The 19,615-nt window shown below is 38.9% G+C and overlaps 1 protein-coding gene across 3 annotated transcripts in view; it reads right to left on the bottom strand.

Annotated features, from left to right (window-relative positions):
• Window positions 1-265: 265 nt before the first annotated feature.
• The window catches only part of pold3 (polymerase (DNA-directed), delta 3, accessory subunit), a 28,360-nt gene continuing 9,010 nt past the window's right edge, over window positions 266-19,615 (bottom strand). Inside the window, exons 1-12 of one of the 3 annotated variants that reach the window (XM_020624709.1) lie at window positions 5,472-5,642; window positions 4,760-4,815; window positions 4,235-4,334; window positions 4,088-4,127; window positions 3,792-3,924; window positions 3,332-3,587; window positions 3,156-3,228; window positions 2,515-2,659; window positions 1,674-1,777; window positions 1,395-1,456; window positions 1,144-1,222; window positions 266-941 (exon numbers count right to left, since the gene is read on the bottom strand). In XM_020624709.1, coding sequence (XP_020480365.1) covers window positions 742-941; window positions 1,144-1,222; window positions 1,395-1,456; window positions 1,674-1,777; window positions 2,515-2,659; window positions 3,156-3,228; window positions 3,332-3,587; window positions 3,792-3,924; window positions 4,088-4,127; window positions 4,235-4,334; window positions 4,760-4,815; window positions 5,472-5,528 — 1,305 coding nt within the window. In that variant the 5' untranslated portion in view covers window positions 5,529-5,642 and the 3' untranslated portion in view covers window positions 266-741. Of the gene's footprint in view, window positions 942-1,143; window positions 1,226-1,394; window positions 1,457-1,673; window positions 1,778-2,514; window positions 2,660-3,155; window positions 3,229-3,331; window positions 3,588-3,791; window positions 3,925-4,087; window positions 4,128-4,234; window positions 4,335-4,759; window positions 4,816-5,471; window positions 5,643-19,615 lie in introns of those variants that run through there. The other 2 variants (XM_020624708.1, XM_020624710.1) reach the window with 2 other exon arrangements.

Here is a 19,615-nt window from a genome sequence, read left to right on the forward strand (position 1 = left end):
AGTGACTACTTTTCACCCTCTAAATAGGCAGACTGACTGATTACAAGTTTGACAACACCTATGATGCTAATTAGAGGACACACTTTAGTTTAACATGTCTCTGTGGTCAAATTATTTTCAATCCTTTCTAGGGGTACCATCATTTTTGTCCAGGCCAGTTTCATCAGTTTGTTTTTTAAAATGCTTCTGTTGAACCATAATTCAAAAGCAATGACTGATTGTCATTAGTTAATTTTCAGAAAATTTTTATTTATTATTACTTTTGTCAGTTTCACGTTATTTCAGTGACCATTGTGAGTTTGTCTTTGTTTAACAGAAGGGTACCAACATTTTTGTCCACGTCTGTAAGTGTTGTACATACAGTGGTAAAATCCAGGACTTGAGTTAAAAATCATTCAAACATCAGTGCATCCACTCACAATTTGACTAGTCAATATTAAAGATGCTAATTTTGCCTATAATTAGAGGATGATCATTTTTAAAACAGCTGAATTACATACTGTGTCGCAAAAGGCACCATTTTCAAACTGTAACCCTGTCAATCATTTCCAACACATCATTTGTTTTGTTTCAGGCTTGAACAGTATTTATTAGGTTGGTCTTGAATTCACATCTTAAACTGGCAACAGTACGTTCAAAAATCTGATGAGTATCCGCTGAGAGTCAGGTACGATCATTAGAGGAAATCTGTACCAGTACTTGTTCCTTAATGTCGATCCAAGTGTCTGATTATGTCTTCTGTTATTTCTTTTGGAAAAATCCCATAATTGAAGCTTGTTTACTTCCTTTGTTTGTATTTGAAGCTTTTTTCTGACTTTTCTTATCTTCTCTGTTACTTGCTGGTAGTTTTGCTGGGTTGGGATCTTTCGCAGTGTGTTTGCTGGCTGGAACGTCATCCTCTGTTTCGGAGTATGATTCACTCTCATATACTTTCTCTGTCACTAGAAAAACAAGACAAACCAGAGTTATTAAATGATGAAGAACAACCAAACTAATAATCCTACTGCACGGAAGTGAGATTTAGACAGCTATTTTGTTTTCTGGCAGATGAATCAGTAATATTTGTTTCATGTCATACTGTCATGAGACTTATAAAATACAAATAAAGTTTTATTTGTAAAAGGAAGTATCTGTTTTTCATACCAATGCATCCTTCGTCGTCTACAAAGGTGCGAGATTTAAGGACTTGTCTCCGTTTCCTCGTCTTCATTTCAGGGTGACTCTGCTGTAGATTCATATACGTACATACATGCAGACATGAATGATTACAGTGTTGAATACATCTCATCTAATGCTATTAGAAGAATAAACAGATGAGATTTTCTGCACAGTTACTACACATCAGTCCTGTGTCAATATGAGCACTTGTGTGTGAGTGTGAAACAAGACTCGACCTCCTTTTTGGGACTCGGTGATGGTTCTCTTGTTTCCATCTGCTGTGGTGAATCTGGAAGAACTGAAGAGGTGATCACATATTAGTTTTCTATCACTTTGCTTAACATTCCCTTTTTATATACAATGCCCTATTTTCATGGACTTGAATATTTTTATATTGATGAATCTGGCCATTTCTCTCTGGTGTTTAGTCTAGAATTAAATAACTCAAATTACAAGCATTTTAGACCTGTTTGGGTAGATATAAAATTCTTGAAAAAAACAAGTGAATGGCCCACCATCTTCATCACTGCTGTCAGGTTCAGGCTTTTTAATCCTTCGCATCTTTTTCTTCTCCACTTTCTCTTCTTCACTGTCAGAATCCTTTATTCGTTTGGTTTTACTACAAAAAGAGACTTTTACTTAGATGTCACTTTAAAAACATTTTACAAAACTAGTGAAAACCATTCTAAAACATTTCTACCCACACAAAAAAAACATTAATCTGTAAAGAAATTCCTCTGTGCTCTCCTCTTTACCAGCACAAACTACAAATATGAAACTTTTGAGCGTTGGGCGGTGACAAAGAGCGCCACCAAAAGAGAGCTTCGCTCCCTGAGAAGTGACAAAAGTTCAAGTTTAGGTGGTCCTGAATAATCAATAATCACATTAAATTTTGTTACATCAATTCTGATCATACAACAAACTAATTCCAAATAAAATTTTGACATCTTCTGATCTTTTTCTGTCCTGTATTTCTCCTCCCAGTGAGGAGGAGCAGTTTTCAGAGACATATAGGCTGAGAGTGGTGTCTTTTACTTTGGACGGTGTACTCTGAAAGGAACATTCATGGGCCACATCTAAAGTAATGTGAGCTGCCTCAGGTCAGAGGCTATTTTACTAGGCAGTTCCACAAGTTTGTGGTGTGATGATGTGTGTTCGGTTCTGTTGTTTATGCCGTATTTACACATGTAAAAATAAACACCTTATGGGCAAAGGCCTTTTTTTTTATGGGTCACAGACACTCAACCACTGTCAATAGGTTCATGGTTGGTTTACAAGCATCGGCTATCGGTCAGAAAAAAACTGAAAATGTACATCCCTAATCCACAATGATGCCTTTTTCAATGGAGCACACACCTCCTGCAGTCTCTCTTAGTGTCTTTTGGCAGCTCCGCTGCAACAGCTTCGTGTTTTGCTTCAGGTTGTGAACTCTGATGCCGCTGCTCTGATGCGGATGATGACTGAGCTGCTTCCTCCTCCTTCACTTTTTTGTCAGGTTTCTCTGAAGATGTGAAACAAAAGTGTTTAGTTGGAAAAGTTTGTGATCAAAGGGCATTGGCCATCGGGGCTGCTAACAACATTCATATATATTAACAATCCACCCTTGTGGCTTTTCCCCTTTCATCACAGCTCTAACACATTTGCACCTGCCTCAACAAAGTAAAGCCCAAAAATGAGCCATATTACAGTTAGATCAACATCAACTTACACTCCAGTTCATTTTTATGTTTCATTAACATCCTTATGTAGGCTATAAATGCTGTCAAGCTTCAAAAGAGTAAACACAGCTTCGATGATAAATATACATGGGTAGCGGACCGTGCATACAAGTGTGTCAGAGAAAAAGTTACTGCCTATGTAAACGATGAATCACAGCAAAAGTGAAACGGTGGCAGTCTGTTGGTCTGGTACATGCCGGTATCTCTGTACAAATATACCAAATCACCAAAATCTGAGACTGAATTTATGTAAATCACTGCTCAGATCATATTACTCACTTGCTGTTTGACTGCCAAAGAAGTTTATCATTGGATTGGACTTTCCAGCTGGTTTGCTTTTGGCAGCATCAACCTAAAATAAAATACACATTTTTAAGCATCTACAGAAATCATTCTACTACCATTATATTTTTTAATCTATATTTATTTTTCTGTCAAAGAAAAAAAACCCATACCACAGGTGTATCTTCTTTCTGCTCTGATGTAACCCCTTTGCTGCTGTCTTGATTCTTAGGAGTAGCCTTATTTGTGAACATTCCCATGATTCCTTTTTGAGGCTTAGAGGAAGGTTTTGACATCTGACTGGTGTCTCCATTCGTGGCAGATTTTTGATTTTCAGGCTCGGGTGTGGGACCCCACTGCTTTTCTCTCACCTGCTGCAGCTCCAGAGAGGACATGGGTACCGCGTTGGCACAGCGGATTGCGCTGTATCTGTAAGACAAAGAGGATAATCCAACACTTCTCTAACTGGCTGTCCTACAATTCACCTGGTGATTTTTCTTTTTCTCTCCTTGAGACTACTACTGTTTGTTTATATGCCCTGCAGCTACCTTTTATTTTAAAGGTTTTTCCTCATCTGTGTAAAAACACTGATTACTAGGCACTTTTATGCACCTAACAATACAATAAACGTACCTGCTGCAGTTCTTCAGATTGTCTTTCACTGCATCGTAATCGACACTGTAGAGGGGACCGCTGTCTTTTAGTAAAGCCTTCTGAACACTGTAGACATGGATGCTGACTATCAAGCTCATTTTCGATTTGAAATCTACAAAAGAAAAAACAACTGAGGTCAGACACCTCTGCTTCTTCTACTACAGATATCTCCATATTTAAAAATTAAGAAAAAGAAATCACACTTAAGAACACGAGCATATCTAGTTTTAGTTTGCAGTGTAAACACTGCTGATCTGGGAAACACATTTACTCACCTTCCAACTGGTCCTCTCTGACAACTGACACCTTGTAACTCTGAAAGAAGCACAACATTAAAAACATTAAAAAAAAACAACCTCTGAAATCAAAAGAAGAGCCTGTCAGTCCCACAGCACGTCTAGCTTATTTATGGTGTAACTCACTGTTTGACCATTGTGCACAAACTTCCCAGACACGAGATAGGTGGCATGGAGCTGAGCTGAACTTTCTTTCCTCTTGTGATCCAGGTAATGGTAAAGCATTCTGAGAATAAGGCACATGATCCTCTAAATATAGTGTAGTTTATGGAGCCAAGCAGCAATAAAGACAAAAACAATATCGGAACACTGGGAAGCAACAAACAAAATCACACAGTATTACAACATCTAATAGACTTGAAATCCAATGGGGGCCCATGAAAGTTCACAATATTAGACCAAACAAGATGCTAGGAAGATGTAAGGCTGGGTGGTGAAATATTTTTTAGGTACTGACAAATGTGTCTCCAGTGGTTTTGAAAACTGCCCAGTACAAAGATTTGGCACCTAATCATATTTTTTATCATTTTTATTCATTTGTTCAGCACTTACTGATGTAAATAATAACATTGCTGAAAACAAAATGCTGTATGTTTGTATCCATTTCTGCATAGCTGATATACCAAAAGCCTTAACAGGGTTAATACTCACTGCTTTGCTGTGTTGACATGAACTCCCAGCGTTAGACTCAGCCATTTATAAGTCACCTATTACACAGAAAAAGAATTTTAACGTGTTATTACAGATTCACATTTTACTTGCTACTTGGACAAAGCATTAACTAACAAAAAACAGTATAAAAATGTAAAATAAAATACATCGTAACAAATTGTTTAATTTCCCAGAATTAGTTTATATTAAGAAGTGTGTCCTAAGCCTACCAAGCTAACTTGCATTCGTTATAAACTTTAGATTTCCATTATTTAATCGATATATATCCAGCACTCTCAGCTACCTTATTAAAAATTTAACTCATGATTGGCATTTGATAGATCGGTCTATGATAAATCCTTCTACGTTCAACTGTTTAAAAATATAGCTGATGGTGGCTAACAGCAGTAACATGGGTTAATGTTATTCAACACTAAAACCTGAGATTTTGTTGAATTTAAGTGCTATTAGCTAAAGTTAGGTCTTTAGCGACAACAACGAATTATACACAATAGCCAAATAAATCAGATGAAATTGTTAAGTTTACCCTGCCTGGTAAATATATTGCCCAATAATCATGCAAACGTTAAATATAGAGTTTCTTTAATGTAATTCAGTGATTATTTACAAGGAGGCTGACACGGTTCTATCATGAGCTGCTAAAAGCGCACCTAGAACTGCATCGAAACTAGAGGCGCAAAAGTTCACTTACTATTTTGTTGTGGTCATTTACAAATTCGTCAATATTATCTAAATAAAGTTCGTCCATTTCATCCGATTAGCCGTGAATATGAACGTCTTGTTGAAACAATTCAAGTACGCGGGAAGGCAGTTTATTTACTTCCTGTTAAATGTCACATGTCTGTTGCTTCTTCCTGTGGCAGGAAGAAGGTTGTAGAGGTTGCCGACTGCCCTCTACAGGCCAACACTGGGTACAGCTGTTCGATGCTTAATCCGACACAAAGCTTTATCACTTCGGATGGAACAACACTTCATTAGGTTTAGTAGGCCAGGTGAACTTGAGTAAATGCTTCTTTATTACTTTATACTTATATTGTATGTTGTCTCATAAAATGTCTACAAGGCAGGGAAGGCTTTTTTAGTGGATGAAAAGTATCAGTTGTTTCACTGTTTCTTCTTTTACATTAAACACCTACAGTTGTTTGCCAGGTACAGGTTAAGTGTCAGTTCATCACCCTCAGCTGTGATGAAGTGTATATACTTTGTAAACAGCTTGTACTGTGATATCTCAGCTTTTATTTTACCACATTTAGAAGAAACAGCTTCCACTGTTCAGGACTCACCTCTGTATGCAGGGAAAGATGAAAAAAGTGAACTTTTTATCATTAAATACACCATATATCCCTGCTCTTACTTTCATGCTTTTCAAATATTCATGCAAATGTTTCCCCTGAACAAGAAAAGGTAAAACAATTGGAAAATGTACTTTATATTCCCACCAACACTCACTGGGGTGGGTGGCAGTCACAAATATGGGCAGGTCCTAACATTCAATCCAAAATATTCACTATTTATTCATTCATTTGTTATTTGTGAGTCCTAAAGTTTGGAAAAGAAGAATTAAAAACAAAAAATGTATTATGTTTTCAGCAGGTTGTTGCATTCATTACGACATTGAGCTGCATATTTGTAAACATTTTAGCACAAGAGGTAGAATATTTTCTCAATATATTGACACTTTAAATGCCTACAGTTGACTCATCAAATGCACGAATCTCATCAGCACCACACTGTGCAAGATTGCAAGAAAGTTACTCAGAGGCTGCATGTGGCTGAGCTGAATCACAGTGAAAGAGTTTTAACTTAACAGTCATTCAAAGTGCTGAGTTCACATCACGTCAGTCGGATAGCTGGCTGATTACATCTATATTCTTATAGTCAGTTAACCCAAGGAATAGAAATCATTGCAATGGAGTTTTATCAAAGTTTGTGAACCTTGAAGTTGTTCTAATTTCCTGTTAAGACAAGGTACATTTATTTTTGTAGCACATTTTATTACAAGAACTAATAGAAGTGCTCATACATATCTTTTAGGTAGTTTAGGTTGTGTTGTCTCTGAACTTTGGCAGTACTTTTCAAATGCAAACTGACTCTTTACAGGACAAAATGCTGAGTTCAGCCACAAGAAATAAAGATTATAAAAGTGTCTGCGGGTAATTATTACAGTCATACTCTAATGTGTTTCAGTAGGGAAGCTAACAGGTCAGGAAATGCAAACAGGCAGCAGTCTACCACAAGGCAGTTATAAATGGAAAAAGAGAGGCTGCAGGGAAGAGATCATCAGCAGTTACTGGTACATCACAACAACTATAAATGTTTAATTTTAATGAGCTGCTGTGACAGAGGTATTCAGAAAGGACGAGGCTGATATATTAAACCTTCAGTGACCACATCATGAGCTGTCAGTTTTCCAAACAAATCACAGGTCAAGACGAGGGCAGCTTCCTCCCAGCTTCACTGCTTGTCATCATTTTTCTGCATCAGGTGAATCTCATTATGCCTGGAAATGAGACTGGTGCAAGTGCTCATACATCACTTGTTAGGATGAATCCTTTTCACTGCAGTTTAGAAATATAAATAAGATAAAGGGGAAAGGCATAAATATTGATGGTGTGCATTATTTGTCTCTGTAAAAGATTTAATCTACTGTTAGCCCAATAAAGAGCAGCATCTCACAGTTAAATGCAGTATTTGAAAAATAAAAATAATGATGGGTCTCCAGGGTCAACATTAATGCTATCTGTTATTATAGTAACAACACTGTAGTGGTGTCTCAGTAGTACCTCACCCATCCAGGTTTGAGTGCTGGAAAATGAAATAACCTTTACAACCCCCATCGTATTAGAGAAAAATAATATTAAATGCCCTTTCAACTACAACATGTCACTGAGTAATTACCCAGGGGGATCTGCCATTTGTGGCCCAAGCAACACTGTAACCTTTGTTACATGAAAGCAGAACAAAAAGGCCTGCCCTTAACATCAATGGCTCAGTGGCAAATTTCTCACCCACATTTCAACATAAACATAAAACAGAAAAGAAGAGGGCCCAAAACATACTGTATGTGATACTATTATTAAATGATCTACATATAATTTAGAGAATGTGTCTTGCCAAGAAATTTCAGTTGTGTAGGGGAAAAAAGGGAAATAAAGGGAAACAAGTACTTGTCATCTTCTTCTTTTTAATGTGTAACTTGCAAGGAAACAAGTACTTGTCTTCTTCTTTTTAATGTGTAACTTGCAAGAGCCTCAACCTTAACAAAGTACAATAATAACTAGACTTGCAAACAGGTATATCAGGGACCATGCAACCGATGCAATTTATACAGTAACTTAAGTTAGAAAATACATTTGTGGTAATTTGGGTGAACTGATTATTTAAGGTGGAGCAGCAGTTAAAGGTATTCAATAAACATGAAATATATCATGCAGAAATGTACAGAGTAAAGTACAAACAGGAGAATGTGAAAGTCTTCAGCAAAGACTGCAAACAAGCTGAACATCACATAACAGTCTGTGGATGCTAATGCAAAAGCTTTCAGTCCAGAGATGACTAATTATCTGTGAGACAAACAATAGCCATGCTTATTAAACAGCCAAAAATACTCTGGACAAATATACATATGCCAGTAGGAGTAACATTACTTGAGTCTCCTCAGACTACTGCTGGTCTTTAGAGGTTCAATATTATTAATATTTGAGCAAGTAAGAAAAAAAGCTAATGCAAACAGCATTAGCAAACCTACTGTATGTCTGTAGATGTGACAAAAAGATGGAGTCCAGTCCTGTGATACACTGTACTTCAGGGGTTTAATTCATCTCAGTTTTTGCAGATGACTTTATACAATATTTAGACAGAAACAGCCCCTGAATCCTCAGGCCACTGCGCTGCTGAGAAACTGGTCAGCCTGCATAAAAATGTCAAACAAAAAGGCAACGACGTGCAGCAGAGAAGGAAAAATGTTCCCTCAGTGGTGAAAAATTTAATATAATCATCCCATCTCAAAGCATGCTAAGATCCTCAAATGGACCAGAGGTGTATAAGATGTGATCTTTGTGTTAGGTCAGAAACCTTCCATCTAGCACAGGTTGTAACATCAGTCTGTTACATCTTTGTTGGACGTGGTTGGTCTGAAACCTTAGAAAACAGAGTAATCACAGCGTTAGGGGTTGCATTTATGAATATGTACAAAGACCGAACAGCATCACGGCAGTAAATTCTGTTCTATGATTTGTAAAACATGTTCAGCTCAGAATGCACTGACATGCATTTAACTTGCTTGCCATATGGCAGACAGTGTCGAACTGCACAAGAGAATCTCCAGTTCAAACGTAGAATGCATGTTGCAACCACACTGATCTACTGCAAGCATGTCTTCTAGAAATTATGTTGAATAGTAAATTGTTTTTCCAGATATATTGGGGTGGCAATGTGATGTCTCTCATTTGGTGCAGAGCAGGTGGAGATTTAGTGAAAGCTGCTGTCGGCTTCAGCTGAAAACAACAAGACCGATGACAATAAATCAAAACGGTAACATTTTGGGCCGTACAGTGAAACACTGAGCTCACACTTGTGTAAAGCTGAGAGAAACTGCAGAATGTGTCAAATCTCTCTAGATTTATCACTACAAGCAAAACTGTTCACATCGTTTTCACATTTGTTACACTACTGTATTAGAAAAGTATGCAATATAGCTGCTTTCAGATCAAAACACTAATAAAAGTAGAATATTTCAACATTAGCCATTTAGTTTATTATAAAAAGTGATATAAAACATTTAATGGGTTATTTAGATACATAATAATATTAGCAATAATACTTTTGTGTTGGAAAACTGAACCTAAATAAACACGATTAGGTAATTGAAAGGCTCTGGCTTCAGTAAGGACACCTGATACTCCATTCAGATTCAGGTAAACGCTCTCCAGCTTTACTGCAACACTGCTAATGTTCTACCAGAGTGGTACTTGAGCACCCCAGTGGCCCCTCTGATTATCTCAAGTTCTTCACTGGTCTGACCTAATGGGGCAAAAGTAAACCTTGGCTGTAACCCCAAGCCTGCATCTGCAAAGAGATGCCCCTCATCATATTTGCTCCGGAGACACTGGGCTCACCACTGCCTCTGTAGAGACTGAGATACTTTACTTGGTACAAGCTTATTGCTCATTTGGACAAGGATATAATGCAACTTCTCTTTTGCAAAGAACTTATCTATATCTAACACTGCATGTTTTGTGTTCCTGTGCACAGCTAATAATTCAATCTGATCACATCCAGCAGTGTTGGTTTATCTTACACCATGTATGCAAAGCAAACCTCTTCCAGGGATCAGTCAATATTTGGGAAATAATTTCTGCTTGTGGATAGTAGCTCAAGGCGCTACTAGGATAATGTTTTCAAATATCTGACCGCAATGAGTTGCACTGTGGGTAATGTAGGCGCCAGGTTTTGATAAGGAAGAAGATTGTGTGTAATAAAAAACATCTCTGGCTCTGCTGCATTGATTTTTTAATACTCTGTAGGTTTTAGCTTGTTGTATTTCAGTACAGAAACTAAAGCAATAAAATGACCTCAAAAGTAAAAATAGTCTCAAAGTTAGACTAGATTGCACTACACTGCACTATCATGTGCTCCTTCCCCCACACACTGAAGCTCAGTGGGTGAAATTTTAGACTCCTGTGTATGGTTCAACTTATTTTAGCACGATTATCTTTGCTGTAAGTTTTAATGAAAAGGCACAAAGCAAACAAAAGATCCATGTACTGCCCTGAGCTCTTGGCAATTTAATTATTGATCCAGGACCTGCAAAAGTTTTGTGCATGTGCATGCTTTATGTTTTTTTATAAGTTTTAGTGTAACAATATAAAATCCTTAGCCCATGCAGAGGTGAACAGTCTTTTATCAGCACAGATAAACATCATACAACAATTTCCAAATAAGAATTAGAACTAATATCACATGGAAGCAAAGCACAACGTAAGGTTTTGCAAAGTGGATGCTGAAAAAGGAAGCAGCATTTTAGAAATGAATCGGATGAGCTTTTTAATGTCTGATCTGGGTTAAACATTGCTTTTGGTTTATTTATTTTTTGTTTTTGCTTTTGTTTTTTTAATCAATGATATCCTGGTGTAAGAAGACAAATGGATAAAAAGGTTTCTTTTATACCGCTGTGAAATGTGTTCTATGTTGCAGAGACAGGACACATTTGGACTTCTCCCCTGCTGTTTCCTGGCCTCTGATATCACATTTTGACTGCTTTGGTGTATCAGATCCCCAAATAATATCTGCTCTCAGAGAAATGCATAGAGAATCTATCAGATATCTCTCATGCTGTCTGCAGATACATCTCCAACAGGCTTTAGGATTCACTCAACAGAAAACTCCATTTGGTTTTATGATTCACCCCACCCCTCACACTTCCAGCACCAGCAGCTCAGAAAAGACAATATTTGCTTAAAACCATAGCTGCCACTGTCCCTAGCAGCATCCCCACCTCCCATGAGCACTCAGGGAAGCAGACAGTATCATGTAGAGACCATACAGATCCATGCAGAATCACAACAAAGAGATGACACACAGTGCAGCCCACTACAAATGCCGGATTCAGAAGTTCAGACTTTCATGTCAGGAACCCAAGGATGACAGGCCTTGAACCAAAGATCAACATTTGATGAGATGCTTTCTTCACAAACACCATCTGAGGATTGTTGACATTAGAAATGCCACTGAATTGTAATTGTCTGCACTGCAGGCAGGGAGGTACCCTAAAGGTGAGACCAATGAAATTTATTAAACATTGCTTATACATTCTCTCAGCTTGTGAATAGTGTCCAACATAAACATGAAATACAACTAAAAGTCATTTTAAGGGCTGCAGTCTGAGTAGAAACCTGTTTTAAAGCTCACACTGCCTCGCTGTTGCATGTTCCACCAATGAGCATCTTTGACCTTTAACCACCAAAGTCAAATCAGTCCATCCTTGACGCATAAAAACATAGTCTCTCACTTATTTCCAGCTGTATTATGAAGATAAATTGGTTTTATTTGCTCAGGCTTAGAGATGTCTGACATTTTTGCTTTCAGCCAAATTCAAGTGGAATTTTCCTTTGAGGCACTCTCAACATGCAAATGGCATCCCCATAATCCACACAACACACTGCAAATCTTTTTCCTTGGTAGAGAGAAGTTCAAATGAAAATGCTGACAAAGCCAGTTTACCTCCAAATATAGCATACATTTTAACTACATTTTCGGGAAATTGAAAACAAAATATTTCAATCTACTACCACTGTTATGCAAACATCTGGATGTTGCTGAGAGTCACAGGTGTTACACATTTTGATATTTTAGAAAATAAAATACTGAATCAAAAATTGTTGCAGGGTTACTTTTGTTTTGCATCTGTGGAACGTCTTTGCTGTGATGTCAGTGTGTGGGCAACAAAACAGATTGTACTGTTGACAGGATTTGACAAAAATAAATAAAAGTAAAACGGTACCCCTACTAACTTGGTTTATATACAGTAGCAATGATTGTCCAGGAGTGAGATCAATATTTAATCATGTTGGCAACTATGATCCCTCCCAGCCAAACCGAGCCAGTGACCTTGCAGCCATTAGTCTGATTTTCCAAGCACTCGGCTGCTTCCACTCTGAATCATAATAACCACTTTGGATGTCATAAACTCTGTGTGCTCTGGCTGTACTGGATGTGGAGATTCTTCTCTTAACATTATAATGACATGGTAGCTGTTGTTGTTTTCCCACAGAAAGGCTGTTGTGGTGGCGCCTCAGGCCCAGTGTCAGGCTCCATCAGCGGGGACGATCATTAGCTACTTCCCTGAGGAGCCTCTCTCTCCCTCAGCCCTTTGTGGCTCCTGCTGATAAGACCAAGCTAATATCTGCTCAGTCGCTGGCTGTATGGGAAATGATAAACACAGCCTGAGCTGCCACCACTCCATCGGTATAATAGAAACTGGAACCCAGCCCCTGGACTATTGTTATTCTGCAATAGAGGATATTGTATGTACAGCTGAAATCTTGGCCAGGTGCTTAAAGCTAAACGAGACAATGTCAGGGTGACAGACTGATAGTGGCTGTGCCATGAACAAAATGTCAGGGTTTAAACCTGTTATAGTCTGTGGCAATACACTGCTAGTATTCATGTTAAATGATTAGTTAAGAAGAAGGAAGCCGCTGCAGAAAGTCTGGGTTATATTAGATCACATTCTCTCACCAGCTGGTAACTTTAAACCAAACTAAAACTTAAATACCACGTGGCTTGGAATCCCTGAAACACACATAATTACATTTTCATATTTTGTGGAAAATAATTCCTACAATGACCTGTTTAGTGCCAAAGAGGCTTATTCCTGGCATTTCATTTTCCTAATATAATTACATCTCCAACCATGGAGGTTCAAGCTTCACTGAGTCACACTAAGTTATTATTAACATCACGGTGTTCATGAAGGCTAACGTTTTTTCTAGCATGGAGGGCAGGCTGTCAGTCTGTCAGTGTAACTGTTTCATATTTGTTTTGTTAAGCAGCAGAGTACACAAATATGAGAATGAGCGGGTTAATAGAAATGGGTTTTTAATAGTGAACAGTGCAGTACAACACATGAATACACACTTCCCAGGGCGTGTGTCTGCACAGGAACCCCCCCACACAAGGGACACGACCTCGCCTCTAACTCTTGCGTTCAGTTCTGCATGGTACTGTAATGATGCTCTGCTTCATCAGTAAAACACACTCACACACACACTCTGGGCCCAGCAGGCTTCTCTGCTGACTCCTGCTACCAGATCTGCATCATGATTTTACCCCCACAGTGAGCTGCATGCCAACACGCTGCATGGCAACCTGCAGCTCACTCATCTAATAGCCCCATCTAATGAAAAAGGCAGAATCAGATTCTTAGATCTGCCTCCACATGGCACAGCATGGCCACTTCATACTGCAAGTACAAAACACAGTGGGAGGCCACACACAGCTTAAATCTGCCTTGTGTCCTCTGCTCTGTCTGTATGAAGCTCTTATACTCTATGAGGTATTCATATCATGTGGGATGAAGAGTAATGATGAGACGAATTCCCACGGTTATGAATTCATGTGTCCATGCCATCTGAGCATTCAAGTTGCAAGTGTCACATTAAGCCTGAAGCATTCGTGCAAAATATATGCATTTACCAAAGCTGCATTAAATGAGGTGTATCTTGGCTTATGGACCAGGACATGTGAGGCGTCCATGTCTATTTGCTCGTCACACACTACAGTGTTATTTAGCACCCGAAGAAAAGTTTCCCAGCAGTGCTTCAGACTACTCTTAAGTTATTTGGTATTACAGGCATTTAACTTGAATTAACTTATTTGATTATTTATTTTCTAAATGGATTGATAAAACCTAAATTGACCCTGAGACTTTGAAATTCATGGTCTCAGTGCTTTAATCAGTGGTAAATGAATGCTTAGCGTAGCTCCACTCTCCCATCTTTGCTAAATGAACCAACTTCACCGTGAAATCTCGTGACCTCTGCTTCGTTAGCTGAATCTCCATTTGTGTATGCGTCACTTACACACAAATTCCTTCAGTAGTAACTAATCTTTTCAAAGAGCTCTGCTTCTAGAAATGATGAGCTTCATCTCAAAATGAGAGAAACGTCTTCGCTAATTTCTCAGTGTTTCTCTCTAATTTATTTTAAAGTGAAATAAAACATTTAGACACGCTAAACATAGACATTTCTATTATTATCTTTTATAATTTATTGTTTTTTTTTTATCTGCAAAGCCCTTTGGTGTTGTTTTAAAGTGACTTGACTAAAACATTTTCCCCTTCTTTATCTATGTTTTTGATATAGGATCATGCCTAAATGGAGAAAAATATTAAAACATGTTATTTCTTATGACTTCTTTGTATATATTCTTTGAATACAAAAAACTGCAGTTGTATTTTAAAAGTACAAGTTACCAGGTTGGTACTAGTCCTTATTGCAGTGCCGGAGACAGATTAGAAATACCTGACTAGACTGTAACTGATGAGAAGTAGAGGGTTAGGACTGATTGTCCCTCCTGTCTAAACTGCACATAAATCATAATTTTCTTCTACACAGAAAGGAGGGTGACTGTTTTGTTGTGGCATTAGTAATTATTAAGGAAGAAGCAAGAGGTAGAGCTTCTTCAGTTCAAGCCAGAACATTCTGTGCCAGTACAACAGCATGTGAATCTGAACTGTAAGTGTAGAAAATTATATTGTAGTCACAAACCTGGCATTAAAAGCTATTCATAATCAATCATCAATCATAGTCAATCATCTGTATTCTGCATTTCTACTCTATGCAGCTGTGCAGGCAGCAGGGATGAATAACCTGGTTCAGATATTTCCTGTTACATTATAAACACATTCAGACATTCTCATTCACAGAAAATATCAGTGACAGCATCTGTAGCACAGTGTTATTCTGTTGCTTGGGATGACAGAGCTGCACAGATCAACACTAGGAGATCAGTTGATATTTCTCCAACATGCCTGAGGGTGCAACTGTCTCCATCAAGGGCAAATAATAGAGTTGTTTTGCTTTTAAAGGGGAGCCGCTCACCCTCAGTGTGACATCATTAAATAAATCCTGCAGATCGTCGCAGCATCTGTCAACGCAGCATGCTTGGTTAGATCAGTGAGCTTCCCGCTCTGCGGGGAGACTGTCAAACAAAAGCAGGAGCAATGGCACGCTGGGGTTTTACATGCTCATGGAGTTTGTCCACCATGTCGGATTGGAGCTTCGCTGTCTTGCCTGATTACTCCCGACAAGTTCCACCTCTCCAGTTGTCGAGCTGCAACGAAAAACATCTCACGCTTTGATTTGTGGAGTCATTTGCATAATAGCTGCCCCCTCTGTCACTGTGAGCCTCTGGGGCAAAACACTTTCTCTTGCCTCCTGATTTCAACCAGAATCTCAGACCTTGTGCTGTAGAAGATTGTCTTATTTATTACCTACTGTAACAAATGAAGGATCTGAAACTTGTTGCCTGTGACAGTGGGGGAGACACGTGGGCAGAGACACTGGAGAGGTGTGTGTATGCTGAGCTGCTTTGGAAGCTGAGGACTATGTTTCCTCTATGTTTCCGTCACTAATCACTGTTTAACTAGAACCTGCCAGAAAGCAGCACAGCAGTCCTGGAAATCACAGCAATGTGAATTAAAGTGGGGGATCCTTTTGCTTCGTGTAAAGCAAGTTAACAGGTTTAACTGTGGAGCTGAGAATAACGCTGCAGGATTGAAAGAGAAAAAAGAAAAGCAGAGATGTTGAGAGACAGACAGGCTGTCGCTCTGAGTTATGTAAATTTCCAGAAGCTGTTTCCAGTAATGGTTTTCCATTGTAGACTGTGGTGTAACTGCGCTGCTGTTTGCTGCTGATAAAACTCTGGAAGAGTCCAGTCTCCTCTGGATTCTATCAGGAGGCTGTCAGACAGAAAGGGTTGGCTCAAACAGGCAGCCAGGAGGGCTTTTTGGAAGGACTAGGATTTACCTCTTCGTCTCTGCACCAACAAAGTGACGCAGCATGTGAAGAGAAGACAGACACAAAGACAGATATCAACACCTCAGTGTCATCATATGCACATTCGCCTCGCTGGATGCTCTTATCTGCAGCAGCTTTCTGTACTGAGGGGGCACAGGCTCTGAGTTTGGATGGTCCCAGTGGAAATAAAACCACTGAGCATGGCGGAGACGCTCCACTTGTTGAGCTGTGTCTTTGTGCCATCAGAAACTTTTCTGACAGTTTGATCTCCACTTACTTAAAGTTTTAACACTGAGCGGCTGAAAGGCGGCATAATATTTGAGTCCTTCCTGTTAGTGAGAGGAGAAGAAACTTTTTTTTTTAAGTTACATGAATCAATTGTATAGATTAGTAATCGATCAGAGGTGTGACAAACCCACAGAGAATTATCATCCAGCTGTCCTCAGTCCTGCACTGTTTTAGCACCTTTCGCTAGTTGTTTTGGATTTTTCACCCATAGCTTTATGGTTCTGGCTCAGTCTCTTTGTTTTAACAGACAGACAAAGCCCTGATAAACCCACTGTGTGCTGTCTGTCATACCCCAAGTGGCTAAGTTAGCAACCTGCATTTGTCAGCTTCAAAGCCAGATATTTCACTCAGAATCTGGTGAAGACCAAAACAAAGCTATAAGGGAATTAATTCTAGACTTAAAATCATGAGGTGGCTGAAAAATACAACTTCACAAACACATTTGTCACATCAACCGAAAGAAAGTTTGAATGTTATCCTTCTCAGTATGGGTTGTGCTCTCTCTCTGTGTTGGTCAATTAAGAATCAGCACAGACAATTAGGACCCAAATCAAATCAAATGTAATCAAACTGACTAACATGTCTGAACTTTGGCAAGAGAAAGACTAATTAATGCACATTCTGCTGTCTTGTCTGAAACTGTAAATGCAAATATGTAAATGTTAATTAACTAGTATTTAATTTAAAGCACTGAATCAAAGCTTCACAGGCTCCTGTTAAGCTCTTTATGCATCCAGTATTTTTTTTAAATTCAGTGTGTTTTAATCAGTGGTTTTAGAGGAAAATCCTCCCCACTAAATAAGTTTCTGTTCAGTTTACTCGGGCGTAGTGCAGAGGCCAAAGCTGTTTGATGACTTGCTGGCATTAAGCCTTTCAGAATAAAATGTTATAATTACAACAAAACACTCTGTGACCTGAGGTAGAGTAAGAATTCAAGGAGGAATTATGTGAGAATAAACTCTGAAAGGTGGATAATCAGACAAAGAAATAAAGTTTTCAGCAACATGAGGAAGGTAATACAGCCCAGTGACATTAAATGTTGGAAAATAGATTACACATAAAATTAAAAGCAGAAGGAAACAAGGAAGATTGTTAATAGTTCTCAGTAGTAAAGAATGAAGCACTAAGAGTCACACATTTCACACCCAAAGGCAGTTTGATGTCTTCTACACAACAGATAGAGGATGTTAGAACAGAAATGCAGCATCTGAGTTTGACAATACAATAAAAAGGAAATAAAAAAAAAAGACAATAGATACAACCCCAAATCAGAAAAGGTTGGGACGGCATGTAAAATCAAAATTAAAACTGAAAACAGTGATGTGTAAATCATCTGTGGCTTTTTTGTAATGAGTTGCAGACATCAGAATTGAAGTGTGTTCATTTTGAACAAAGAATAAAATCAATGAGGTATCACATCAAATAATGTGCTGCTGTATTTTTTCTATGTAATACAGGACACAACTGAGGCCACGAACTGAAAAGGCTCCGACCTCAGGCCCCAAAGAATAATCATGTTTACAGCTCACAGTATTTAGTAATAGATTAATGTAACTGTTTGGTGCTTTTGCTGCTGTTTCCTATCATTTTATTGGTATTGACATGCATAAATAGGTCATAAGCACCTCCTTACACTGGGCTGCTCAGTGACTGCTCTCACTGCAGAGTCAGTGAATCATTTCAAAAGAGTAACTGAGAATTTATGACTGTGCTGGTCAAGTCCCAGTACAAGCCGCCACTCCTGCAGCGCAGACGCTACAGTAATATGAGCCAGTAAATGAGAATAATTAATGGCAACTCATAAACCCTCTCATCCCCAAGTACATAAATGTCTATATCTCTGTCTATAGCTGCAGTAATTCTTGGTTAGAATGTGCACAGTGACAAGATGTTGATCATGTTCAGCAATATTTGCTGTCTATTATTTGTAATGTACAGACACAGGAAAAGCCAGAATGAGTGGTCTCTTCCAGGGTGAGAGTGCCTCCATCCAGAGAGCATGAGGGGTCACTGAGTGGTTTGATGAGGATGAAAATGATGTGAATCACACGCTATGGCCTTCATAGTCACCAGGTCTCAACCCAGTTGAACACCTAGGGAGATTTTGGAGCGATGTGTTATACTGCAAAGGGAAAATATTCTGAACAGAAGCTCAGTTTTCAAGGCAAATGATGGAGGATGTTTCTTTTTATGAAGCTGCCACAGAATGACAGAGCTGGGAGCTCTGGAGAATAGAATGAGGACAAAAACATATCCCAGACCGCCTGCAGGAAGCCAGAGGCGTGGCACTGTTTACTGCAGGGACAAATCATGCTCTTATAATTAGGTAGCATATACCACATTTATCTTAAAAGAGCTACTTACAAAAAAGCTAATCCTGTGTGATTAAAAACATGAAGTGCTGCAGTTTCAAATCAGAATAAAACTGGCTTTTCTTCTATTTATGGAAAAGGTTGGTGGAAAACACTCAGCTGTTTTAGGAAGCTCCAAACTGGGAGCTCCCGAACTCATTCATGAACATAAAAAGTCAAAAATACTAAAAGCTTCAACCTAACAGGTGCAGACTGGGTGGTGGAGCGAGCTGCAGCTCAAGGCTTTTACTCATCCAGTGAACTTATACACCTGCTGGGTGGGTTGGCACAGAACTTGAAACAAACACTCACGGTTCTCAGACATTGATCTCGTTGACTTTTCCTCTAGCACCAGCATAATATTGACAGTTGTGGTTTTGAGTGAAACTTCATCCACCATCACATTCATAGTGCTATCATCAGGTCAAAAAGCCAAAACTACTGACGGTCCCATCAGCCTCAGCTGTGCTATGTGTATAGTGCTAATTAGCAAGTGGTGCTAACACTAATTTGAGATGGTAAAGGCTAAACATCACGCCCCTCCAGGTGTCACTGTCGCCCCTCCAGGTGTCACTGTCGCCCCTCCAGGTGTCACTGTCACTGCCCACGTGGGCGTTGAAGTCCCCCAGTAGAACAACGGAGTCCCCAGTCGGGGCCTTTTCCAGCACCCCTCCCAG

Source organism: Monopterus albus, unplaced genomic scaffold, assembly GCF_001952655.1.
Source record: "Monopterus albus unplaced genomic scaffold, M_albus_1.0 scaffold335.1, whole genome shotgun sequence".
In the NCBI taxonomy this organism is placed as follows: Eukaryota; Metazoa; Chordata; class Actinopteri; order Synbranchiformes; family Synbranchidae; genus Monopterus; species Monopterus albus.